The sequence below is a fragment of the Vombatus ursinus genome, unplaced genomic scaffold (assembly GCF_900497805.2).
Source record: "Vombatus ursinus unplaced genomic scaffold, bare-nosed wombat genome assembly UNPS02014799.1, whole genome shotgun sequence".
In the NCBI taxonomy this organism is placed as follows: domain Eukaryota; kingdom Metazoa; phylum Chordata; class Mammalia; order Diprotodontia; family Vombatidae; genus Vombatus; species Vombatus ursinus.
The window spans coordinates 28998882-29026526 of record NW_020954577.1 but is presented as its reverse complement, the minus strand read 5'-3'; the positions used below and the strand labels follow the sequence as shown (position 1 = coordinate 29026526).

Below are 27645 nucleotides of genomic sequence, written 5' to 3'. Positions count from 1 at the left end.
CAAAGGTCCCCTGCCTTCATCAATCATTGTGATCCACTAGTCAAACCTCCAAGAGGCCCCGGTTGTGCCTAGTGACTACTTTGTCCTCAGATAAGGAGGCAGTGATATCCGTGATCTGAGCCTTAGGTCCCCTGAACCAACCCAGTCTAAAGTTAAGTCTCAACACTTTTTAAGGAAAAACTAACTTAACCTACGTGGTGGGGGTGGGAGGGAAGGTTAGGATATTGCATCTACCACACCATATGGTGCTCTATTGAAGGAACTAAGGAGATTTAGCTTAGAAAAAGGAAGACTTAGGGGAGGACTTCAAGTATTTTAAGGGATGTCAACTGGTAAAAAAATTATTTAATTTGATTGCTCAGAGGGCAAAAGTAGGAACAATAGGTGGAAATAACAGAGAGGCAAGCTTTGCCTTAATATCACAAGAAGCTTCTAATAAATAGAGCCATCCAAATATGGAATGGGATGCTATGCTACCCTCACTGGAGGGCTTTGAGCAAAGGCTATAGTATCACTTATGGAGTATGTAGTAGAGAAAATTCTTGTCCAGGACTCTCTGGTGTCTGAGGTTCCTTCTAAGGCTGAGATTCTGTGATTCTATGAGATCATTCGGTATGGTGGTGTTAGCATGGGGTGTTAGGTCTGTGTATACAGGGTTTACAGAGGTGGGTGCCCTTGATGGAGAATGGCCTTGAGAGAATGCCATGTGTGGATGTTTTGAAGGAACTGCAGGTATTTAGTCTGGAGAAAAGATTTATGGGAAGACTTCAAATATTTGAAAAGTTGTCAAGGAAAAGAAGGATTTGAAGAGTTAATCTTGGCCATGGCAGGCAGAATTAGTAGGAATGACTATGCAGTGGTAGCCCCCTAATCTGGAGACCCTTCTTAACTTGTTGGTATCCACCTACAAGTCCAGGGAATGCCATCTGGGCTAGAGAGTTATGCTTTTCATAGGCTCTGGATTGATATCTGCTTGGTGCAATTGATCTAGAATGCCTAAATGTGTGGTTTTTATTTCTTTGATTTTAGGCAAATGCCCTGTCTACCCAACAGAATTGGTATTTGCATTGGATGTGTCAAGACAGAGATTTGAAGTTGTGAAAAATATGACCATTTCCATTGTGAAGGACCTTAAAATCAGGGAAAACAACTGCCCCATGGGAGCAAAGGTTGCTGTCCTTTCCTACAGTTCTGACAGCAGGTATCTTGTCCGCTGGTCAGACTACTCCAGCAAGCGGCAGCTTCTCCAGAAGCTCTCCAGAATGACATTTCAACAACCTTCCTACTCTAGAGATCTTGGCAATGCCATGATATTTGTGGCCAGGAATGTTTTCAAGCGAACCTTACCAGGACCTAACGTCAGGAGGCTCACTGTGTTTTTTAGTGACAATCAATCTCCAGATATGTCATCGATCATCACTGCCACCATGGAGTTCAGTGGCCTCAATATCATTCCAGCTGTATTTGCTTTTAATGAAATGTTTGCTCTTGAGGAGGCTTTCCAGGTAGGGACTTCTCCTAGCTGTTATATTTCTCCATTTATTTATTCTTAGGAATGCAAGCTGCTAACCTCCCTTATAGATTTCAAAATAGTGTTCTGTTATTGATGGATGACACAGGGAGATAGTTAATTATTTTTGAGGCCATCAGAACCATTGGCACTCATTTAAAGAAATTTCTTTGGCTATCTCAGCTCTTCATAGGACATTGGAGTTGGAAGGGATCTTAGAGGTCATTTAATTCAACACCCTAATGATACAGATAAAGAGACTGAATTTCAGAGACAAAAAAGAGACTCCTCCAACCATTCAGGTGGTAAATAGCAGAACTGAGATTTGAACTCAGTTCCTCTGATTCCTAATCCTAGTATTTGATCTGCTACCCACATCAGATTCTTTTCTCCAAACTCTCTTAGCCTTTTCTCTGTATCAGTCCTTTGGCTCTTGGCATATGATACCTTTTGTTGTTGATCTTTATATAAATGTTTCCTGTCTCCCAACTAGCTTATAAGACCGTTCAGGTCAAGGACCAAGAATATTCACCTTTGTAGCCATAATACCGACTCTAATACCATGCATGGATGAATGCTTATAGATGATCACCCAGAACAAAAGTTCTTATCCTGGGGGCCATACACTCAGTTTTTTTTAAAACTAATCCATGAGGTGGAGAGCCTCCAGATTTGTGGTTGTCTCAAAAAAAGCAAAATCAAAGACATTTTTTTTTCTCTTCCATATAGTTCGATGACACTGGCACCTATCAGGTCATTCCAGTTCTACCCTCTCAGTTTTCTGAGCCAATAGAAAGACTTCGTCAATGTACACTTTGCTATGGTAAGACCAATGGAAAAAAATTAGCATCACCAAGTTTTAAAGCCTCCAGCTGGATTATGTCACTTGGCTTTAGAGGGAATTGTAATTTGATTTACAGATGCATATTGGGCAAAAATTTGATCCTCAAGGCTATGCTTGGCACAGAATTTCAGAGCATGAAATTTGCCTCCCCCAAATTGTTATTTGAAAGATGAACTTTAAAAAGGTGTGTGTGTGGGGGGGTGCTTCTAATCAATGCACTGAACAACCTCAATTCCAGAGGACCTGTGATGAAGCGTGCTACCCACCTCTCGACAGAAGACTCAGGGTGCAGATTGAGATAAATACTTTTTGGACATGGTCAAATGCGGGAATTTTTTCCCCCTCAACTATGCATATTTGTTATGAGTTATGTTTTTCTTTCTTTCTTTTTTAAATTGTGGAGGAAGTGGGAAGGAGAAAATGGATTTTGTTCATTAAAAAAGTAATATTAAATTTCAAGAAATTTAATGTTTCCTGACCTCCCTCTCAAAAAAAAAATGCTTCAATTTAACAAACATTTGCTAAACACAAAACTTGGGTAGAATCTTACTCTAGGTGCTGAAAGTAGGGGATAGGGATACAAAGTTCAGCCAAAACATGGTCTTCTTGTCTCATCTCACCCTCTCCTTTATGGAACTTACAGTCTAGTAGAATGATAAGATGCAAACATCAATAATTATTATACAAAATAATATGTACCAAGTATATGAGTTGTAAATCAGATATTATCATACCAACTGCCTCTTAAATTTCAATCAAGGTGGTTTAGGTAGAGTTTAAATAGCCCTGCCATTCCTTCTTCTACTTGACATGAGACTAATAATGCTTGCAATGCATGGCTGAGCCTAGGCAGTTATCAGATCATAAGACGGAGCAGTGATCATCCACTATCCACAGATATCATGGATCATCCAAATCAACCCCATCATTTTATAGATGACATACTCAAAACCCAAGATGGTGAAAAGATTTGCCCAATATCCCAGAGGGAATTTAAATTCCAACCTGGGATTTGTGAGTCTCTACTTAGTGTTTTTCCTACTATGATAGTCAATAAACATTTCTTAAACATTTGTTTGCACAAGACGCACAAATTTAGAGAATCCACCCAAATATTCACATGGACTATTTGTGCCCGACCTGTGGTAGAGCATTTTAAGCTCATATTGGCCTAATCAGCCACAGTCATACAGACTGTAACTTGACTCTAACAAAGTGATATCATTTTGGTCCTTTTTGAGAACAAAGGATGACAATCAAGCACCTACCATGTGTCAGGCACTATACTAAGCATTTCCATGCTATCTCTCCCACACTATCTTTAGCTGTTATGGACAAATGTCATACTTAAGTCTGAAAGCAGTGCTCAAAACTCATTTAATCCACAGTATCAATGAACACTTCTGTCAGTATAAAAGGGAAACTGGGAGAAAGGGCACTGTGGTGGAAGAACAATGGAGTATGATATAATAGAAATCCTAGACTTGGGGGGGGGGCTCCACTTATTAGCTGCATGATCATGAGCAAGTCATTTTACTCAGAGCCTCCATTTCCCCACCTGTATGGTGAGAATTATGACAATTCTCATATTACTCATCTCTTGTGAGGCTATCATGAGCCTAAAGTGCTCAGCATACTTTAAGTACCATATAAAGCTATTGAAATAGATATTTCAAATCTAAGGTTTTGAGTTTTGGGTTACTTTGTTAGTCTGAGGCCCAAAGACTTCAAAAGCAGATCTGTTAATTCAGACTCCAACCTTTCCCAGGTCACCATTCCACCATGTAAGTGATGAGTAGTTTTGTTTGTTTGCAGATAAATGCTTCCCAAATGTTTGTGCAGAAGAGCAAGTTGATCGAATACATTCCTACATGGACGCCCTCTTCCTTCTGGATAGCTCCCGGCATGTGACAGGAGATGAGTTTGAGCAAATGAAATCTTTTCTTAGCTTGGTGCTTGACAGCTTTGACATTTCTAAAGACCCTTTTCAATCCAATGTAGGCGATCGGTTGGCTTTGCTAAGCTATTCACCAGGGGATTTCTCCAGGAGAAAGATAAGTGCCCCCGTGAAGGAAGAGTTTGTCTTTACCACCTATAACAGCAAAACCCTAATGAAGAGGTATATCCAGGATTCCCTTAAGCAACTTCATGGGGAAGCCTTTGTTGGCCATGCCCTGCAATGGACAACAGAGAGGGTCTTCTCCAATACAGAACAGTCAAGGAAAAACAAGGTCATATTTGTTATATCTGCTGGAGAAAATAATGAAAAAAAGGATGTCTTAAGGAAAATGGCCCTGAGGGCCAAATGCCAGGGGTATGTCATATTTGTGATTTCTCTGGGATCCACACGAGAAGAAGAAGTAGAGGACATAGCCAGCCTCCCTCTGGATCATCATTTGATTCAACTTGGCAGAATTCACAAACCTAATTTGGACTATGCTGTGCGGTTCATTAAACCTTTTGTCTACTCAGTCAGACGTAAGTCCCCAAATTCCATTTCTTTGCTTTTAGAGAGAAGAACATGTTCATTAGCAATAGTAATGCCTCTATGCATGGCAGAGCGGATATGTCTGTCGTTGGAGTCAGCAAAACTTGAGATAAAGTAATGCCTCTAACACATAGCAGCTTTGTGACCTTAAGTACCTTTGGTACTCCAAGGAATGCTACAATTTGTGAAGCAGTAGCTGATCTGCATTGGTAGAAGCTTGCTCTCTGAGAGTTCCATAAATCACTGAAAATTCCTGGAGGGAATAACAATGGAGGGAGGACAGGTTGGGAGGGCAATATCTCCTTTTTCTAATCTAATCCAAGAACTCACCACAAGTTAAATTGAATCAAGTCAATAAGCATTTATTAAGCACCTACTATATGCCAGTCACTATAGTAAGCACTGGGGATACAAAGAAAAGCAAAAACAGTTCCTGCTCTCAAGGAGCAGTCTAATGGGCAAGGCAACATGCAGACAACTATGTACAAAGATGAGGTATTCAAGATATATTGGAGATAACCTCAGAAGGAAAAGGAACCAGGAAAGGTTTCTTGCAGAAAGTGGGGTTTTAGCTGAGCCTTGAAGGAAGTCAGGGAAGCCAGGAGACAGAGATGAGGAAGGAGAGAGTTACAGGCATGGGGACAGCCAGTAAAAATGGCAGAAGTCAACAGATAGAGTCTCTTATGGGAGAAGCAGCAAGGAGGCCAATGTCACTGATCACAAAGTACACAGAGAGAAGTAAGATGTAAGAAGACTGAAAAGGGAGGAAAGGGGGTGGTTATGAAGGGCATTAAAAGGCAAACAGAGAATTTTATATTTTATCCTGGAGAGAACAATTGTAGTTTATGGGATACTCTAAGAACTAAAATGTGCCCTTGTGTATATATATATATATGTATATGGTCCACTGACCACATATTTCATGCTAATGGGGTATGGTTTGGTAAGTTCCCTTTTAACAGTATTTTGGCTCCAAAATTCAGGATAACCAGTGACACCTAACCTCTATCACTCTCTAGAAACCAGTCTGGAGTAAGGATTTGGATTATATTTTCTGTGGATGATTCCTTTCCAGCCCTTCTATATAGCTGAAAGAGGCCATGAGAAATTTAGGGTCCTTCCCATGAAGCACACATTGCCCCAGTTTATCAAAAAGTTTTGAATTGAATTTGTCCCACAATAATCCTTCAGACCAGACTGTGTTGGAATCACTATCCTTATAGGTACCCTGTGACCCTCTAGTTCAATTTCATAGCCCAAAGCAACCTTAACATTCAAGGATGCAGTCAATATTGTTTTCCACTATGTGAACACATTTGTGCTGCATTGTAACATTCAGCATCCTACCACCTCTCATCTGACCTTATACAGCAAGGGGAATCCAGATAGTAGCTAGGTACTTCCTTGAAGATATCAGTTATAGGGTCATGGAGATATTCTGAAGAAGTTTCAATGGAAGACTTAATATTTCAATGGCAGAATACATTCTTATAATAGAAGCTCTATTAACTAGTTACAGAGGGCGTCAGCTCTAGCAAAAGAGCATCACCAAACTGTAGCCATATTTTGGCTTGCCATCTCATGAAATGATGTTCAAGGCAATATGTTTCATATTAATTAGGCTATGAAGCTGATGTTCTTGCCATGGCCCATTTTCCAATGTAATAAAAATATTTAATCAGTGTAGATCAAAGACCCTAAATAAGCATTTGTTCCACATACTTTTACAAGTGATGCCCAAATACCTTATCTCAGATGCCCTTATTCTTCAAAGAGTATAGCTGGAGAGAATACAATTCAGCCTTATAAAATCCTTTTCAACTTTAAAGGCCCAATCTAACCATTTTTTTCACTCTTCGAATAGGAGGATTCAACAAATACCCCCCTACAACAATGGAGAGACAATGTAAACTCATCTTGTCAGAACCATTATTTTTTCTAAACAGGAATAATATGTAAGTTGGGAAACTCTGGTTTTTGGGGAGAGGTTATTGATGAGCATGTATATAAAGTGTCGTCGATCAATAGATTACAATGACTAACAGAGGGAGTTAAATAAAACATCTTCCCTAGGTGAAGTTAGATTTCATTTTCTGTAGCAAAATCTACATTCTCTTTGTGTCTTTAGCCTTAGAATTTGCATGTTTTTATTTTGAGCTTTCTTATTTTGTACCCCAATCCATTGTTTTCACTTCCAAATGTAATGAGGGAGGGCCATGTGGATCCGTAGCAGAGTGGGGAGAAGGCTGATGTAACTGACACTCTGATGTGGACACAAGATCGGGTAGATCTTGAGTATTTATAATGGCCCCGTGACTATTCCAGACTCTCAGGGGGTCCTCAGGCCGGAAATCCCCAAGACCTTGCTCTCTCAACCTTATCTACATTAGAGGGAATGTTCTCTATAATTGATACATCTTCAAATTTCACATACTTCGTCAGGGAACTGTCCAGCAATAAACAGCTTCTGATGGAAAACGTAGTATTGGTGCTGAATATCAACCTGAGGTATTTGTGCAGTTTTGTTCTGGAAAATTTCTTGGTAAACTGAGTCTCATCTTCTATATGTGCTCATCAAAGTCAGTTAGACAACCAGCACAATTCAGTAAACATTGGATTTTCCCAAATATTCTTGAACCGAATTTCTTTGGCATTCACATTTTACAATTCTATTTTGTTCCCATTGAGTCGTTTCAGTCATGTTGCACTCCTCATGACCCTGTTCTGAGGGTTTCTTGGCAAAGATAATGGAGTGGCTTGCCATTTTCTTCTCCAGCTCATTTTATAGATGAGGAACTGAGGCAAATAGGGTTATGTGACTTGCCCAGGGTCACACAGCTAGTAAATGTCTAAGGCCAGATTTGAACTCATGAAGATGCATCTTCCTGATTCCAAACCCAGTGCTCCATCCACTGTGCCATCTAGTTGCCCAAAATTCTAGAGCCTGTTTTTATCCCATAATAAAGTACTTCATTGGCCATAGGTAGATAAGGGGGAAAGCACCGGACTTGTGATTTCACTGGTAAAAGGAACTCCCAGATCAGGAATCTCCCCCTATCAAAACAGATTGACACGTCCCCACAACTTACAGTCTTAGAGAATTGTCCAGAAAGCTGAGAGCTTAAGGAACTTGCCTGTGGTCATATAGCCAACATATGTCAAAGTCAAAACTTGAACTCAGGCTTCTTGGCTTTGAAGCTAGATCTCTATCTACTACACCATGTTGCTTGTCTGTGTATGTATGTGTGTATGTGAGGGGAGGAAGATGAATGAATAAATACAAAGAATTTATTAGTTTCATCTCTTTTTTTTTTGAAAAAAAAAAAAAAAGACAGGGTCTCCCCCTCTCTTCTTGCCTGGAAGTGCAAGAACTACTCGTGGGCCCACTCCCACTACCAATCAGCATGACATTTAGCTTTGACTGGCTCCATTTCTGACCCAGCTGATTTTTCCCACTTAAGGCAACCTAATTTCTCTTTTCTTCTCCCTCCACCTTGGAACCTCACTCTATTAATTCTAAAGTTAGTGTGGACACCCAATCAACATAGCTCACTGAGATCGAGATCTACCAGGTTCATCCTCCCTGGTAGGTGGAACTGCAGATGTATGCCACCTTGCTTGCTGATATTTGTGATTTTTTAATGAATATCAAATAGATTAAAACAAATGTGGCATATTTGGTAGTGGAAATAGCAGTAAATTTGGAGTTCAAAGATCTAAGTTTAAATCCCAGCATTGCTACTTACTACTTCTGTGATCTTAGTTCAGTCATTTAACATCTTGGTTGCCAGGTCACTTATCTATAAAATGGGATGGTTGGATTAAAATGACTCTAAGATCCCTTCCATGTCTAAAATCCTATGACCCTGTGAAAAGTCTACTGCCATGACTCCTCACATGGGCCCAACCATGAAAAGAAAGAAGGACTCAGTCCTCACAAAACTGTCATTGACCTCATGACTTAGATTTATCACTATAAAACCATTTAGTGTTCTCTGTGCCCAAGGCCTCAGGCATCTCGCAGCACAGAATGACACACAGTCTCCCCCAGGAACACACACACAATGTAGGAGAACACCATCTCAGAAACACAGGGGAAGTCGCTTGGCAACCTGTTCCCTCCCCCTAAAGTTACACTGCTCCATTGCTATGAGGTCTCAACACCTCTCTATTTCACAGTCCTCAAAGAATCAACTCTGCTTAAGTAGAATAGACCAGTCTAAAACATAATCTGCCTGGGTGTTCTATTTCTTCTTTCTTTAATCTTCTTCCTGTAGGAAGCCCCAGGATAGGTGAGAGACTGGTGTAGCTCTCAAATTTATTGCTCATAGCCTCTGCTTGCTACCACTGTTAGAGTTAAGTTGTCCAGAGTTAATTAGTGAGATAACTCTCACTATGTGGATGAACAATTTAACATTAATTTGTAAAAAGTTTACCCGAAATACCTTTCTCTCAAAATAATTAATAACTGTGAATTATCATAAAACTTGTCATGTTGTTTTCCCCAAACTCATGAATGTCACCTACATTTACCTAAAATCTTTCCTATTTTCTTGTTCTAGTTTTATTTCTGACATTTATGATATCTCCTCTGGTGAAAATGTTTTGTTAAATGAAGAGGCAAGGAATCCAGAACATTCCCCAGTTTTCCTGGAAGACAATCAAAGTGAGGAAATGGTCTACCTTCCCAACCAAATGTTAATGCCAGAGGAACTGATAGTGAAATATCCTAAAACAGTGGGTACAGAAGAAATGACAACTCTTACTTCAGGTAAGAAAGTAAAATGTTCATCTGGAACTTTCTAAAAATACATTAAACAAGTGTCAAAAGGTTTTGATATCTCAGAACCAGATTTCCAACACTAAGAAAGTACAGGTTTTTGGTCGATAGAGGAATAGATCCATTTTTCTGAAGAAAACTTAGAAGGCCAATTTCCTCACTTGAAAAATGATAAGATTGGACTATAGGATTTCCAAGCTTCCTTCAGACTAGGACATTCTACAGTTCCAAGTTCGGGGTTATAGTCAACATTGTGTTTCAACTTCAGTGTTTCTATGTTCTTGGAGTTTCTGGATCACCTGGATCTTTTAGCATGAGAGGCCCTATTAAAGTGACTATTGGCATTAGCCCTGAGTCCCTTTCTCAGTTATCCTCCCACCCTGGTGATAACAACAGCAACATCATCACTAGCTTTTATCAGAGACCACAAGATAGAGTGACTGAGTGTGCTGGGAGGGAGAGGAGAATGTAGAGCAGACTAGAGAAGAGAAGGGGTCATGGAAGCCCCTCATAGTTGACTGTGCTCTTGAATTTGGGTGAAATCGATAAGAAATGAAAAGGTTCCTTCTTATGAATACAGTGGGATGCTGACCCATAAAGCATCCCCTTAGAGATCTTTTCCCAACCATATGTGCCATCACCCACGATCCCTCTCAGTGTATTCAGGGAGTGTGTTTGATTATTAAAGATCAGGAAATCCATTTAAGTAAGGACAACATTTTTTCTATCAAAATAAAATATTTTCATCAATATGTCACAAAAATTCAAACCCTCCACAGAAAATTTTATTTTGGGAGGCACTCTTTCAGAAAATCCACAAAATTCTTCTAAAACACTTATTTGGCCACATTTTAAGTATCATTTTATATATATGATGTATGCAAAAATCGTAAGGAACACAAAGAATACAGGATATGTGTGGGAACACCCTAATGTCATGAAAAATTTTAGTATTTTGGGTTTCATTTTTTAAGTTTCTAAAGAAAACTAAAGTTTAGTTGTTAATTTTTCAAAATTTAGTTTAATTCAATTATAGTTCTGTCTGATAAATTTAAAATAATGTCCTTAATGATTAAGCATTCAATAAATGTTCACTTTTTTAAAAAAATGATAAAACTTCTTGGGTACACACCCTAATGGAAGATGCTACACAGAGTTATAATAAGGAAAGACATCGATTTTCTTCCATATTTATACCTGGTATCTTGTCTTGATGTAATTTCTTCCCCCCCCCCCAACTAACTGGTTATCACTCACATTCCCATTGTCAGCTCTTTTGCTTTTCCATGCCACAAAGTATAATGGATAAAATATCGGAATGTCCTAGGTCTCAATCTTCTCTCCAAAACTTACCAGCTGTATGGAACAAGTCACTTTCCCCTACCTCTAAGCCCCAGGCAGCATTCTAAGGCTCTGCATTGTACGTGATTTACACCTGAAGGGCATTCCCTCACTGGAAAATTAATACAATAAAATTCCAAGACAGCAAAAGCCTCTCTTTGTAAATGTAGAAATTCAGAATGAAAAAAAAACTGCCAATCATTCCTAATACAAGTTCTTTCGCTAATAATGACTGAATCAGTCAGCATATAGATGTGTTTGGTGCAATGACCACAAAGTATTCAGATTATCACATTTTTCATTCTAATATTCAATGCCAAGTAGACTAACTTCTTTTGCTTTTAAATCAAAGGTTGCCAGTGGTGCATTTTTGTGTGCCTACTTTGACTACATCTATATTGCAGCAACTCTTGTAACTGTAATTAACCAATAATAACAGTAACAGATACCATGTATATATAATATAAGACATATACATACATCTATATATACGCACAAATATTCTCACTTGAGCCTTACAACTCTGGGAAGTAGGTGTTATTATTATCCCCATTTTACAAATGAGGAAACGGAGATAGAGAAGTGAAGTATTTTGGAGGTTAAGAGAGTCAGTGTCAATCAGAGAGTAAGTGTCTGAGGCAAGATTAGAACTCAGGTCTTTCTGATTTCATGTTTGTCATTCCATCTGCTGGCAGTTCCTAACTACCTTAATCAATCAGCAAATGTTATTAATTATCTCCTATATATGCCAGGGACTATGCTAGATTCTGGAATACAAAGACAAAAATTCCCTGACCTCAAGGGCTTTGCAAGATTTATTATTAACAAACACTTAAGTGCCTATTAGGACTATTGAAAAGACTAGAACGGTTTAGAATGGTGTAAAAATAGCAAAGCCATAATTTGCGATTGTTTTGTTAATGACATTTTCTGTTCTATTAATATTAACGTGTGAACTGTTTCAGGAAAGACAGATGTGATCAGATTAAAGACTTGTCTTTGAAGTCATCATTACCATTCTTTGTTAGTAAAAGAATGATTTCCCATTTGGTTTTTCAGATGACTGGGAGTCACAATGATTATCTTAGCCAGGATCAGATCCATTTGGGCTGAAGAAACAATTGTACAAGGCTCTATTAAGAAAAATATTCAATTGATCAGTTGTCCTCCTCCCTCTGTTTTCCCCTACAACATGGTGAAAGGGGAAAGACTTTGGTGGAAAGTCATGGCAGGTGGTAGTAGTAAGAGGCTCAGTCCTGAGGAGGGAAACTTTTTTTCACCATTTAAAACAAACCAACCAAACCCAAGAGCCGAGTTTCTGACTGGGCCTGTTTTCTAGGAATATAGTATTACAGTTTTCTTTCTGTTAAGCAGGGCTAGTTGCCAAGAATTATTTGTGTTATTCTACATAACCTGGCTTCCTTCTGGAGAATAAACTCTGACTCAAGTATTTTTGTTCAACTGAAAGATTGGAAGTCATAAGTCCCAGGTGTATTACATAAATAATAGACTCTTGGTAACTGACCCAAGTACTTCCACAACATCTGGATTGCTGTTGTGATTCACGAGGTAGTCATTGTGAACAGTGACTGATGAACTCATTCTTCAGTGGAAATTCTGGATGAAAACAAGGAATTTACTCAACTTAAACATTCTTGGAATCTCACGAACAAGTCCCTTTCCGCATATGTATATCCATTAACCTTGTTTCTGTATAAAGCCTCTTCCTAACTGCTGGTGTCTCTGCTATTCCTCCACTCATCTTCATCCTCATCTCCTCCCTGTGTCTTTCCCCACTGCATACAGTATTGACTCCCTGAATTGTGTCCACATCTTTGGTGAGGAAAGAAATAATCGGCTGGCTGAATTAGCGGGACTCAGAGATAAGAGTTGTCCTATGTGAATTCAGTCTAATTCAGGTGTTCTCCTCTTTATCCAAGTGCACTAACATTCCTTCATACGTTCATTCAACAAATATTGAGAGGGCAGCTAGATGGTGCAGTGGATAGAGACTGGCCCTGGATTCAAGAAGAACCAAGTTCAGATCTGGCCTCAGACACTTGATACTTATTAGCTGTGTGACCCTGGGCAAGTCATTTCACTCCATTACCTCACCAAAACAACAACAACAACAACAAATACTGAGTTTTTACTACATGCAAAGTGCATGGTGACCTCTGGCAACAGACACCTTAGTGTGTCTACACTAGGAAAAATGCCCCGTAAAGCAAAAAGCCATTTTTGTGAGGTAGATGCTATCATTATCTCCATTTGCAGCTGGGTAATTGAGGATGATAGATGTTAAGAGACTTACCCAGGGTCACTAATAAGTGTCTAAAGTGGGATTTGAACAAAGGTTCTTCCTGACTCCAAGTCAAATGCTGTATCCATTGTATCCAGCTAGCACCCATTGGTAGAATTTGCTTTTGTCTAGAATTATATAGTAAAACATGGGTGGTTTCCTTTAACGTGGAAATTAATTTCACCCTTGTGGGAACATTTAGGATTTCATGGATTTTTTAATACACTCTGCATGGGATCCAAATTTCCAATTTCATCTAATTCAAAAAAAGGACAGAATTATAACTCAAAATGACAGTGTACATCAATCTAAATTCAGCCACATTAAGTGTTTGCTGAGCTTATTCGTTCATTCATCCCACAAATATTTATGGTGTTAGAATGTTTTTTATGGCAAATTTTAGTGGGGAATTTAAAATAAATCATTCCCTCTTACCCAACCAAGCTAAACTTGAACTTGAGGTCATTTTCTGTGCTTTAAAAATGTTGGTTTCCTAGCTGTGTGACCCTGGGCAAGTCACTTAACTCCAATTGCCTAAGAATAAAATAAAATAAAATAAAATAAAATAAATAAATAAATAAATAAATAGAATGTTGGTTTTGGGGCAGCTAGACGGCACAGTGGATAGAGCACCAGCCCTGGATTCAGGAAGACCTGAGTTCAAATCTGACCTCAGACATTTGACACTTACTAGCTGTGTGACCCTAAGCGAGTCACTTCACCCCATTGCCTTGTCAAAAAAAAAAATATCGGTCTCATTTCTATCTAGAGATGCACTTTGAAAAATCTGTTAGGAACATAGTACTCTGTAAGCGGTAGGAGCTTAATAAATGGTTATTTGATTGTATTCTATTGATTCATACCTTTCAACTCAAGACCAAAGAATTTTGGAGCTGGACGGGACCTTAGAGGTCATTTTGTCCAACTCCCCTGTGAGATGAAGAAACCAAGGCTGAGAGAAGTTATAGGACTTATTCAAGATCATACAGCTAGTTAATGACAGAACCTCAGTGTTTCAGTTTAGTCTTCTCTCTGAGAAATAGAAATTTAATTCTTAACTTTAACAGTATCTGAGAGCACACACACATGTATTTAACAACACACTCTCTGAAAAAATGTATGTTCAACATACTTTTAAGTTTAATCTGCATTATTATGATTTTCTCCATCACTTTAAGTCCGGACAACCAATAAAATAACAAATCAAGCTCTAATTTGTAGCATTTACCAATTTCCTAGGTGTGAATATTCACACTGAAAACTTAACTATTGGCTCTCCAGAGCCTGGATGACATGGCTGTCCACTACTGGTTCTGAATGATTTTTTAAAATAAAATAAGAATGGAATCTGCTAAATTTTTAAAAAAAAGGTCCTAAATAAAATGAGACAGTTACAGAATTTCTGCACAAATTGCTCTTTGAATGATAACAGTTGATGACATAGTCTTAAACTAGTTAGAAAATCATTAATTTGACTCTCGCGGTTGGGGGAGGGGTGTGTATGGCTGTCACAAGTCCCCAGACGCTTCATTTCAAAGTCATCCCCACAGCTGTCAGCCTTACCTTTGCTTGGGAGGCAATGTGGAGAAATCCATCTTTCAGGGGACCCTTCTCCATTTCATGTGCTATTGTCTGTAACCCCATCTAATATCAGCTCAGGTCAATGTACGTGGACTATTTAGAATAATACTTTCCCCTACAATGTTCCATGTGTCTTGCGCTGCAACAACTAATAAAGCAATTTTGTTGGCTCTCGGGTTGTGTTTTGTTTCGTGAAGTAATTTCCCTAATAGAATGCATGGAGCTTTGCATGTGACCGTGTCACCAAAGCCAACAGTGGGTTCCATGCAATCTAACAAAAAAAAAAATTTATATACCAACAAGCTTTTATTAAATGCCTACTATGTGACAGTACTGTATTGGCTGTGAGTAGGCACCAAGGATACACAGAGCAAATGATTGGCAGTTCCTGCCTTCAATGGAGTTTATAATCTCAGAGTGAGAGGATGGGGCATGTGCACAAATAAGTACAAGATCTTAAGTTCGGGACTGGAAGGGACTTTACAGGTGGTCTAGTCCACGCCCCTCATTTTACAGATGAGGAAACTGAGGCCCAGTCAGGCTAAGTGACTTGCTCAATGTCCCGCAGATTGTGAGTGGCAGAGCTGGGATTTGAATCTGAGCCATGATTCCAAATGAGTGCTCTTTCACTAACAATCCATTCCTCAGTGGCTCCACTCACGACCCCCTCATAACTCGTTAAACCAAAACACCCTTCCTTTTCTGCCACTCCTCTGCGTGTGCTGTCTCCCTTTATCGGAATGTAAGCTTCTCTTCTTTTTTGTATTTGTATCTGCAGTGCTTAGAACATGGCTTGCCACATACTAAATACTTAATAAATGACTTCTCATTCATTCATTCATCAATCAAACAAACAAAAGCAATGTGATAAGTGCCAAATGGAAGTCCCGAGCAGTATGGGGAATTTCAGGAGGGAGAGATCACTTGCCCCCAAAAGAAAGAATGCTTGAACCTTCAGACCGGATGTAAAAACATTTGAGTTTGAGGATTCTCTGGAAGGAAGACACAGACTGCTCACAATCGATACATTGTAGGTTAGAGTCAATGCAAGTCAATCATCTGAGTTCCCTCGCAGATAGTGAAAGAAGCCCTGGTGGGCAGTCCTTCCCAGGGAGTTATTCACTCAGTGGTATCCTCAGTGGGAACTGGACAGCCAGGAGAGTGTGAAGACCACCAGCAGAACAACACATTGGAAGTCTTTGTGACTCTTCTTTCCTGGTGCTGAGGGGCTTTGTACCCCTAAGGAGGTGTAGATGGAAAAGTACCAGCAGTGTCTTTGCAATCAGTCAAGAAGCTTAATTACTGTCTTATCTCCTAAGTCAGCCTTGCGTCCATAGGGCATCTCAGGGGGAATGGGATGGTAGAAGTTGAGGATTAAGACCTCATACCTGAGAGCTGCAAGTGTCAAGGGAGAATGAGAGGTGGTGCCGGTACCACGTTGGTCACGGAATTAGTTCCAACTTCTTTCTTTCACTGAAGATCATGGAAGACTTCTAGGAGGTGGTGGCACATGTTAGATCCAGGAAGAAGAAAGGAATCACAACAGGTATAGATGGAGGATGAAGGAGAATTAATGAAGCAGAAATAGAGGCACAAAAATAAGGGAAGAAAAGAAACAGATTAGGTCAGTTTGTTTATTTTTGTTAGGCAATGGGGTTAAGTGACTTGCCCAGGGTCACACAGCTAGTGAGTGTTATGAGTTTGAGGTTGGATTTGAACTCAGGTCCTCCTGATTCCAGGACCGGTGCTCTATTCACTGCGCCACCTAGCTACTCCAGATTAGGCCAGTTTGGCTAAGACACAAGGCAAAGTAGCATAAGATAAAACTGAAGAAGTAAATTGTATTCAGGTTGAGGAGGACCTTGAATGTTCAGTTAGGTGGTACACTGAATAGAGTGCTGAGCCTAGAGTGAGGAAGACCTGAGTCCAAATCCTTCCTCAGACACTTCCTAGCAGTGTGACCCTGAGCAAGTCACTTAACCTTTGTATGACTCAGTTTCCTCAGCTGCAAAATGGGGATAACAACACCAACCTCCAAAGGTTCATCAAATGAGATACTAATTATAAAGTGCTTAGCATGATGCTTGACACATAGTAGGCACTATAAAAATATTAGTTATAATAATGATTATGATGATCCACACAGCTTTCTGAAGTTGGGGCTGTTATTCCCATCTTAGAGATGAGGAAACTGAGACCTGGAGAAGTGAGGTGACTTTTCTATTGTCACATGACTGATAAAGGTGAGAAGCAAGATTTGAAGCCAAGTCTCTCCTAATTCTGACTCCAGAATTCTTCCCACTGCACTGTTCTGTTGCTCCTCCTCTGAGTTCTCCCCCTGTCAAGAAGGGGACACTCGGTTCCCAAAGACTTTACCAGCCAAGCAGAAGCTCTGGCCAGTCCTGCCAAAGTGGGCAGTCTTTGATGGTGACAACCTAGCTATCTGTCATCAGAGAACCAGTCTAGCTAAGCTAGAAGAAGCTCAGCCCCATGTTGGCCCTGGCAGGGATGAACTTTTCAGTCATGACTCTCAAAGACCGTCTACCAAGTCATCAGCAGATCAACATCTGTGCTGGTAGAGGAGAGGACTGGCCCCAGTGAAATGAAGCCATGTGATTATTGCTAATTCTCTTTTTATAGTACAATGTTTATAAACTCAGCCAGATGCTTTTGGAGCCAGAAAAATCTAATAAATACAGTTAGGGTGCTGAGAGTTCCACAATTCCAAAGGCATAAATTACTTTTAGAAGGCTCTAGGGTGCCGTTTACCAAGTTATTGTTTCCATGAACAAAATGGTCCCCAAGACTTATTACACCTTCCTGCAAACCTTACTTCCATCCAAGGAGCAGCACTAGAAATATCCAGCTGAATTAAAAAATAAGAATAATCATTCTGCTGCTTCAAGAAAATATGAGAATTCTAGGTGGTTCAGTAGTTAGAGAGCACTGGATTTGAAGTTGGGAAGTCTGAAGACTGCATTCAAATTCTGCCTTAGACATTACCTGTGTGACCCTGGGCAAGTCACTTAACCTCTTTCAGGCTCCGTTTTCTCATCTGTAAAATTAAGGGGTTAGATTTAGGAGTCTGAGGGTTCTAAGGTCCCTTCTAACTCTCTATCTATAGTCCTATGAACTTACTTGTCCTTTTTAATGAGAGGAGAAAAGGGGGTGAAGATAATCCAAGATTCATTTATATTACACTCAGGAATTTATCTACTATCACATATTCATACATTCATTTGCTTACCTGCCCTTCCATGCTCAGACCAGATCTCCTTGAAGCTTGGGCAGGGTCCTGGCTAGACAGCAGAGAGAGGAAGTCCTGGATCACTGTGAACTAATCTTAAAAATGTATAAACCACACTCAAGAATTTGAAAGTTTCCTCCATATCTTTGTACACATTGAAAAAAAAAAGTTTCATAGCATACACTCTCGGGGACCTCCCTACACTATCTATAATTTGTCTGCCTTTACCATCAGAGCTCACACTTAACTTGTAACTCAATTCCATAAATATTTATCTTACTATGTATAAGGCACATACTGTCCTAATTCTTACACCTCCTTGATGTGTGACCCTGGGTAAGTCACTTAATTTCTCTCAGAACCTCAAAGCTGACTAGGTACTTAACCTCTTAATACCTTTCAGGTATAAACTACAGAGCAGGGAGTGGGGAGAGGAGTTTCCTGTACTAAGGAAATCACAGATCCTATGGTTTTTTTTTTTAAGTATGTACCATTACGTACAGCACCATTTAGGCATTTAGATAAAATTAACTGTACCTTATTCTCAAGAAACTTACATTCTACTTAAGGCAAAGGTCCTTAGCCTTTCCTTGTATCTAGACCCTTTTGGTAGTGAAGGCTATGGACAAAATAAAATATGTAGGATTGCAAAGGAAACCAATCATATTGAAATCCAGCATCAAAGCATTTTTTAGTAACAAGTTCATGGACTCCAGGTTAAGAAACCATGATTTCAGGGAGGTAACATCTTCTCAAATAAGTATAATATAAGGGTTAAAAAATGATGAGGGGTAGAGGGAAAATTTAACAAAGTGTCCTAATTAGATTTAAGAAGAGGAAGAATGATATCACAGCCTGGGGTGGGGGGCAGGAATCCAAGAAGACTTCCCAGAGGGAATGGCCCTTAAACTGAGCTTTGAGGAAGAGAGAGAAAGTGAAGAGGAGAGATAATCAGGGAGTGTTCTTCAGGCACCCGGAGCTCCTCAGAGAATGCATGGAGAGGCAGGAGATGGTTATTGGACTGAAAGACCTGCCAGTAATCCACTTGTGCTGGAATGTATAATGTGGGAAGGGAGATCATCTGAAATCAACCTGAAAAGGGATTTTGGAATCAGATTACAGAGTCTTAAATGATAGTCTAAGGAACACTCTCTTCCCTTCCTTTGGCAGTCATCAAGAAGAGGTTGGGTGGAGATTTGATAACAGTTGGGATTACTTTGGGAGTTTTGGATTGGATTGGATAGCCCCCCACCCCAAGATCCCTTCAAACTCTCAGATTTGAGGATCCTGTTGTTCTGAGCTTGTATTTTTCTTGTAGGAAAAAGATGAATGCATAAAGATTTTGAGTAGGATAGCGCCATGGGCAAACCTGTGCCTTCAGAAGATGATTTGGGTAGCAATATGGAGGATGGACTGGAGAGGTGTGTCTCAAAGCAGAGAGATCAGTTTGGGGGCCAGGACAATAGATCACAAAAGTGGTGTGGAGAGTTTATATTTGGTAGATGGTCTGATTTTTTTTTTTTTGCTTTTTGGTGAGGCAGTTGGGGCTAAGTGACTTGCCTAGGGTCACACAGCTAGTGTCAAGTGTCTGAGGCTGGATTTGAACTCAGATCCTCCTGACTCCAGGGTCAGTGCTCTATCTACTATGCCACCTAGCTGCCCCTGTGGTCTGAATTTTCAAGACGTGGCATCACATCCAAGATTTTAAGGTGAAAAACTTGGAAATGATTCTTTGAATTGCCAAGTTGTGGGAAGAAAACTATTCTCAGGCCAACCAACCAGTTTCATGGTGTCGAATATGATTTGTATTCATAGAGTTATAAATTTATAGCTGGAAGAGACCTTAGAGACCATTAAGTCTAGTCCCTTTATTTTATAGGTAAGGAAACTGAGGCAGAGATCAAGTGACTTGTCCAGAATCATGCAGCTAGTAAGTGTCTAGTTAGGGTTACATAGCTGATAAATGTTAAATGCAGGATTAGAACCTTGATCTTCCTCCCAACTTCATTTTATCTCCTATGCCACATTGTTTTTTAAGGATCTAGAGAATAATAATAGTAATGATGATGATGATGATAACAGCATTTGTATAGCACTTTAAGGTTTATAAAATGCTTTATATATGCTTTCTCATCTGATCCTCAAAAAAAGCCTGTGAGGCAAGAGCTATTATCATTCCTATTTTAAAGAGCAGGAAACTGAGGCTGATAGATTTGCCCAGAGTTACACAGCTAGTAAGGTCTGAGGAAGGATGTAAGTGAAGTCTACCTAATTTCAAATCCAATATTTATTCTATCCACTCTGCCACCAAAACTGCCTCCAAAGACTTCTCCAACCTGGGTCACAGAGGCCTTTTTGTGATTGAGTTGTTTTAGTCATGTCCAATTATCCATGACCCCATTTGGGGTTTTCTTAATAGAGATACTGGAGTGGTTTGCCACTTCCTTCTCCAGCTCATTTTACCGGTGAGGAAACTGAGGCAAACAAGGTTAAGTGACTTGCACAGGGTCACACAGCTAGCAAGTGTCTGAGGCTAGATTTGAACTCAGGTCTTCAGACTCTAGGACCAGTCCACTATCCATTGCACCACCTAGCTGTCACCCTTAGTGACCTTCTGAACATTTCAGGTGTCCTTTGCCAAGCTTCCCATCCTCATCTCCTCTGAATAAAAAGCTGACATCTCTGCAGTACCTTAAAAAGCCTGACAATTTCATACTAGTGATCCTAAATCAGCTATAATGGAAGAATGAGGAGAAGAGAGGATTCAGGGAACGGAAACCAGTTAGGAGATCAATAGTCAAAAAACCACTCACTTGAAAAGAGATCGAGGATAATCTGGGATGGTGTGTGTGGGCTCCCAAGTGACATGAACCTCATATGCAAGTGCACTTAGAACCTCATATGCAAATGCACCCACCTCATCTGTTGCGTCTAATTAGACGTGGCCTCTGGAAGAATTCCAAGCATGGGCCACTGTGTAATCTTGCAAACTCTTGCAATTTTCCACCAGAGGGTTGGAGAGCAAGCCCAACTGTTTCACAACGTCTGGAATCCCCCTCCAAATGACTCCAGGAGAGAGAAATTCAATTCCCCTTTGTTCAGGCTTCTTCCCTGACTTTCCTTCCACCCCCGCTTCTCTCTGAATACAGCAGTTTTGGGGGATGTTTTGGCAGGGTGACTGATGAGCCCTGGCCCAACAAAGACAAAGCTCTGGGAAAGTTTTCTTGGAAATCTAGGCTAACCCCTCGTCACATCTTCCAAGCCAGTCCCTAGGCTACACCCATGTGGGTGAGGGAATTCATGTGTAGAGTTATTGGGGATGGGAATTTGGCGGGGGGGGGGGGGGGGGCCTGTCCAGAAAATGCACTGAATGGCCTTAACCCACAGGTGTGTTGCCAATACTCCTGCCAGGCTTTCCTAATGGGAAATAGTTTTGTGAAGTTTCATTCTTCTTGCAGACTGTGTATTTAAACTGGAAACATACCTCTCTGCATAAAAGGTCCTCTTAAACTGTTGGGTTTGAACACTGAGGTTTGGACTCTTTGTAAAGGGAAGACATAAGAAATCATAGACAGTGCTGAGATTCTTGGCCAAGTAAAGTGACCAAATAATATAGTATGTTAAGACTTCCTAGGGCCCAATATACTACGTTATGCCCAAAGGCAATGAATCTTGGGCTTTCCCTTAAAAGGAGATGGCAGCACAGAATAGGTCTTCTCTTTTCCTTGGCTTTCTTTTCTGATCTTTCCTTTGAGCTTTTGGTGCTAAGTGTCACTTGGGTAAGTTCCGATCTTAAACTTTAAGGCCCTCAACAGTAAGGGCTGTGGCCACTTAATCTGCACAATGTCTAAGAGCTAGGAGATGAGCATTTAATGATGTTTGAGTTTCTGTTTATTGAAGGTTGATCAGCTAAAAAGTGCTGTTTATTGTCTATGGCAGGCAATAAAAGTCAGTATATTAATTATCCTTTTATAGTCTCTCTTTTCCCCCCACTAAGGCTAACTACATTTAGAGCTTTGTGTATTGGTATTAACAAAGGGTGCTGCCTGGAACCATGGTGTAAAATGGAGGTCATATGAAGTCCAAATGTAGTTGGGAAATCAATCAATCGTTCAATCAACAAACATTCAGTCAATGTTTATTAAAATAAAATGATATGGAACATTTTCTCTTGAGAAGAAACAGGAACTTATTCATCTTTGTCTATTCTCCATGTTTAACATAGTATCTGGCATATAATAGGTATCTCTTCAATGCTTTTTCACTCATTTATCCATGCAGAAATGCAACATGGAGTAATACTGCTGGATTTGGACTCAAAACCATGGGAGTTTAAAGACCAGTTCTATGTATGCGACCTCAGACAAACTTCATCTCCCTGGGCCTTAGTTTTCTCCCATATAAAATAGAGAGTTTGGAATAGATGGTTTCTAAGGCCCCTTCTACATGTAAATGCTATGATTCTGGAATGTGAAATGTTGCTAATTGAGAAGAAAACAGAACTGGTTATTTTTTGTCTTTGTATTATAACACAGTGTGTGGCACATAAGAGGTGCCTAATAAATGCTTTTCTACACATTCATTAATTCATTTATTCCTCCATGCAGAAAGCATAGTAGACAATGCTCAGGATTTGGAGTCAGAGGAAATGGGTATGGAGCCTGGCTCTACCTATATGACTTTAGGTAAGTTACTTCCTTTCTCTAGGCCTTGTGTTCCTTCTTCCTGAATTGAGAAGATTAGACTAGATCCTCGCCAAGATGTCTACATCCTATGATTTCTGGATATGTAACATTGTTAATTAAGGGGAACAAAAACTCAGAAATGTTTCATTCTGCCATTTTCATTCCCAGAATTTAGCCCATAACCTGGCACATAATAAGTGCCTAATAATTGTTTTTCATTCACTCATTTGTCCAGAAAATCCGTATCTTATAGGAGGCAAACCAATGGATATGGAGATGGTGGACCTGGATTTGAAACCTGTCTCTGCCTATCTGCCTGTAGGTAAGTGACATCATTCGTTGGGCCTTGGCTTTCTCCTCTCTTCAATAAGGGAGTTGGATTAAAATGATCTTCAAGTTCCCTTCTATGGATAAACTCTCAGATTCTGGATTATAGAGAGCTGTTCATTGTAACCTACACATCTGGCACAATACTAGTCATGGAGAATGATCTGTGTTCTAATGGATAGGTAGAAATTCAAGAGGAGGTAGAGGTTAAGAGAGAAAGGAGCCGGTAGCAAGAAGATTTGGGTGAAAATCAATTTTTGTATCCATTTTTAAAAAAAAACTAATTATATTGGTGACTTATTTTATGCCATGTTCATTTCTTGATGTGTCCTTCCCATCTGCATCTAGCCATCCCTTGTAATGAAGAATAAAAAGGGAAAAAAAAGTAATTCAGAAAAACTAACCAACTTATCAATCTGGACAGTGCATTCAATGTTCTATGGTCTCCCATCTTTGCAAAGAGGAGAGGGACCAGCTCTTTATCAAATTTTGGCAATTCCATGTTATATTTTCATCATAACTTGGAGAAAAAAGTGCGTGGTTCAAGAGCCATTCCCATTTTGCTGTATATGCACAAGTGTGTATATATGTGCATGTGGGCATGTATGTGTGTCCCACCCATGTAGATAACTCTGATGTGTGCCCCATTCCCTTTGGAGCCACCATACATAATTCAGATTCATGTTGATGTACTTACCAAATGGCACATCGTTTTTCAGTGACCTTCCCCCATCTCTACCTCTTCTTCTATCCAGAGGTCCCTTGAGCCATTCAACACTGAAACATCAATGAGCTTCTTTCATGATGTTCTAATGTCATGAACTTCAATGATGTTCTGAGAACTCAGAATTTATCCTTCTCCCACTTACAATGAGTGATGTGAGAAATTCTGTTGCAGGAGATGATAACCTTGGAGGAAAAGAAGAATCAGGCTCCGCTTTGGAATCTGGCACTCTGTCTCTGGAAGATGTTTTTATGGATGTAGCTTTCCTCCTCGACTCTTCATGGAATGTGGGAAGTTCTGAGTTTCAGGAAATAAAAGAATTGATATCTTCAGTGTTAGACTACTTATACATTACCCCAGACCCAGTGACCTCTCGTGTAGGAGACAGAGTAGCCCTTCTGAGCTACTCCCCCCAGGGCTATATGCCCAATGCAGAAGAATGTCCAGTCTACATGGAGTTTGATTTAGTTACTTATAATAGTGTATATCAAATGAAAAGCCACGTGTGGGAATCTCTTCAACCACTGAATGGTGAATCTTTTGTTGGCCATGCCCTGAAATGGACGATCGATAATATCTTCTCAGAGACACCCAACCTCAGAAAAAACAGAGTTATCTTTGTGATATCTGCTGGAGAGACCAACTATTTGGACCGAAAAGCCTTAAAGGAAGAAGCTCTGAGAGCCAAGTGCCTAGGCTACGCCATCTTTGTGTTGTCCTTTGGCCCCACGCATAATGACAAAGAGCTAGAAGAACTAGCCAGCCCACCCCTGGATCATCACTTGGTTCAACTGGGAAGAAGTCATAAACCTGACTTTGACTATATTGTGAGGTTCATTAAACCATTTCTCCATTCAGTCAGACGTAAGTCATTAAATATTTCTCTTCTTTTTCTTTTAAAGTGGTTTGAATGTCTTTGAGTAGGGTCAAAGGATCAGCTCAGTAATCTAAGATTCCTGGAAATCATCACTGCTGAATCGTAGGGCCAGGGAGGAATGAGGTAATGAGGAACCCATGAAGGAGACTGTTACCCTGGCCCTTGGCACATCGTTGCCCTCTGGATCCAGGATCCATAAAGCCACTTCTAGGAATGAAGTCGTTTCATTGGGTCCTTTCATATTATTTAGGATTGGCCCTATTGAGATGCTTTGATATTCCAATAATTATTCTTTCATATGAAACTCTATATTTTGCAGGTGAGCTTGGTAGAAAGAAGGTTATGTCAGAGATGCTGGGTTTAAATCCTGCCCCTGCCCCTTCTCACCTGTGTGACCTTTGGCAACTCTCACCATCAGTTTCCTCATCTGAAAAGTAAAGGATTTGGACTTAATGACCCATGGGTCCCTTCTAACTTTAAATCTGTGACCTTGTGGTGTTAAAATGAGGTTACAGTGGAATTCCATTGTATCTCCTTGAGCTCACATGGGGCCAAAGAGTGCCAAGTGTTTTCATATCCCACTTGCTACATCTTCTGCTTCTCATAGAACGATGCAGTGGTTTTCAATGTGTATTTGCAGGGTCAGAAGTGGGGAGGGAGGGGGAGGGAAGGCAGACAGTAGCTTCACCTTTCCAAGCACATCTGCTGAGCCCCCAAAGGGCACTTAGCCTGCATCAGGATAAAGCCAACGTAGGTCCCTCTTCAGCAATTTCCAGCCTGTTTGCCAGCTTTGTGAAATTTTCCAGAGGGCTCACAACTCTTTACATTCTATATCTGGGTCCATTTCCCAGGCCTCCACCCGGCCTCTTCTGGCTCTACCTTAAGACTTTGGAATGGTGTGAAGTGGAAGTTTTCCTTCCTCTGTGTGTCCAGGAGACATAAACCTCACTCCCAGATATGAAAAAGAAAAACTGAGTCCAAATCTGTTCCCCCCCCCACTAATTTTCAAGATTTTTGTTGTTGTTGTTCAGGTGTTTTTTGAGTCGGGTTCAACTCTCTGTGACCCCTTTTGGGGTTTTCTTGGCAAGGATACTGTAGTGGTTTGCCATTTCCTTCTCCAGTTTATTTTACAGATGAGGAAACTGAGGCAAGCAGGGTGAAGTGACTTGCTTAGGGTCACCCAGCTAGTAAGTGTCTGATTTTTCAAGATACAGACTGGTATATTTGATAAGGAACCAGCTTTGGAGTCAGGAAGGCCTGGGTTTAAGACTCTGCTTCTGACATGTACTGGCATGACCCTGGACAAGTCATTTATACTCTCAATTATCCAGTCAATTGTCTAAGACTCTCTAAGTCTCTCTAAGACTCTAAATTAAGAGTAAGAGCTGACCTTTACTGATAAAGGCAGTTTCTATGTTCAGAATTCCTTAAACCTATGAAGTCAAAGGTCTGGTCCCCCTCAAAAAAAAAATCTGATGATTTTGCAACTGAGCTACTAAGACACTAAGAGGTAAGACAACATCATATTAATGAATTTTGGGCATAATTGGGCATGGACTGAAATTATGTTGTCTTGCCCATGGTTATGACCACTGGACTCTTGCCAACATGAGGTAATCCAGTCTTAGAAGATCATAGGATTTTGAACATAAAAAGCTCATTCCAATCCCCACATTCAATAGAAGAGGAAACTAATGCGCAAAAGTATCATAAATCTGGACCAAGGAGGAATCTTAGAGGTCATCTAGTCTAACCACACCCCCATTATTTTACATATAAAGAAACTGAGCCCCAGATTGGAAAAGTGATGTGCCCAAGTAGAAAACAGCAGAAGCAGTATGTGAACCTAGGTCCTCTGACCCAAACATCAGTGATTTTTCCATTGAACCATACTGCTTCCCACAGGGAAGGCATTTCTCCCAAACTCACCAGAGAATAAATGATAGAACTGGGAATATGGTATCCAGTTAGTACTAACACTAATATTGTACTTAGTAAAGTAGCTTTTGAGGCAGCTGGGTAGCATGGCAGTGGATAGAGCGCCGGACCTGGAGTCAAGAAGACTCATCTTCATGAGTTCAAATCCGGCCTCAGACACTAGCTATGTGACCCTGGGCAAGTCACTTAACTCTATTTGCCTCAGTTCCCTCATTTGTAAAATGAGCTGAAGAAGGAAATGGCAAATGACTCCAGTACCTTCCCCCAAGAAAGCCCCAAATGGGGTCACAAAGAACAACAACAGAAAGTAGCTTTTGAAAGCAACACAATTTTTTTTTTTACAAAAGCCAGTGAAAGAAAAGACAAATTTGTTTTGCAAAAATATTTTGGAACTTGAGAAATAGCACATATAAAACTAATCATATCCTCTTCTCTCTTTTTAGGTGCAATCAACCAATATCCCCCTGCAGATTATGCTCTAAAATGTATTAATGTGACCTCTTCTAGCCCAAAGAAACTTCAGGAAGAACACACCATATTGTGAGTTGAGAAAGTGTTACTAAGGCTTTTGAGAAATGATTACCCTTCTAAATGAAGAGGGGTTTTGTTCCAGGACGTAGAGTTGTTTCCCAAATGCTTTTTTTAATCTTTATCTTCATAGGATTATAGATCTAGAGATAAGGGGTCTCAAAGGTCATCTGGATCAAAGGTTCTTAAAAGAGGGTCCACGAACTTATATTTTATTAATGTTGCTATTAATATATTTCAATATTTCCTTTGTAATCCTACATGTTATATTTTATACATTTAAACACATTATTCTGAGAAGGGGTCCATAAACTTCACCAGACTGCCACAGGGGTCCAGGATACAAAAAAAGGTTTAGTCTAGTCAACCCTATCCTCCATGTTTTGCAGATTGAGGACATAAGTGACTTGTCTAAGGTCATGGAGATAGTTAGTGATAGAGATGGGATGGTGAACTGGCTCCAAAGCCAGTTT

The 27645-nt window shown here is 40.0% G+C and overlaps 1 protein-coding gene across 3 annotated transcripts in view; it reads left to right on the top strand.

Annotated features, from left to right (window-relative positions):
- Positions 1-27645, top strand: part of LOC114050580 (collagen alpha-5(VI) chain-like) — a 120497-nt gene that overhangs the window by 88296 nt on the left and 4556 nt on the right. The window contains exons 33-41 of one of the 3 annotated variants that reach the window (XM_027872378.1): positions 1030-1505; positions 2240-2333; positions 4170-4832; positions 6707-6797; positions 9405-9613; positions 22701-22778; positions 23014-23100; positions 24004-24693; positions 27088-27184. In XM_027872378.1, the coding sequence (XP_027728179.1) occupies positions 1030-1505; positions 2240-2333; positions 4170-4832; positions 6707-6797; positions 9405-9613; positions 22701-22778; positions 23014-23100; positions 24004-24693; positions 27088-27184 (2485 nt within the window). Of the gene's footprint in view, positions 1-1029; positions 1506-2239; positions 2334-4169; positions 4833-6706; positions 6798-9404; positions 9614-12022; positions 12978-22700; positions 22779-23013; positions 23101-24003; positions 24694-27087; positions 27185-27645 lie in introns of those variants that run through there. The other 2 variants (XM_027872379.1, XM_027872380.1) reach the window with 2 other exon arrangements.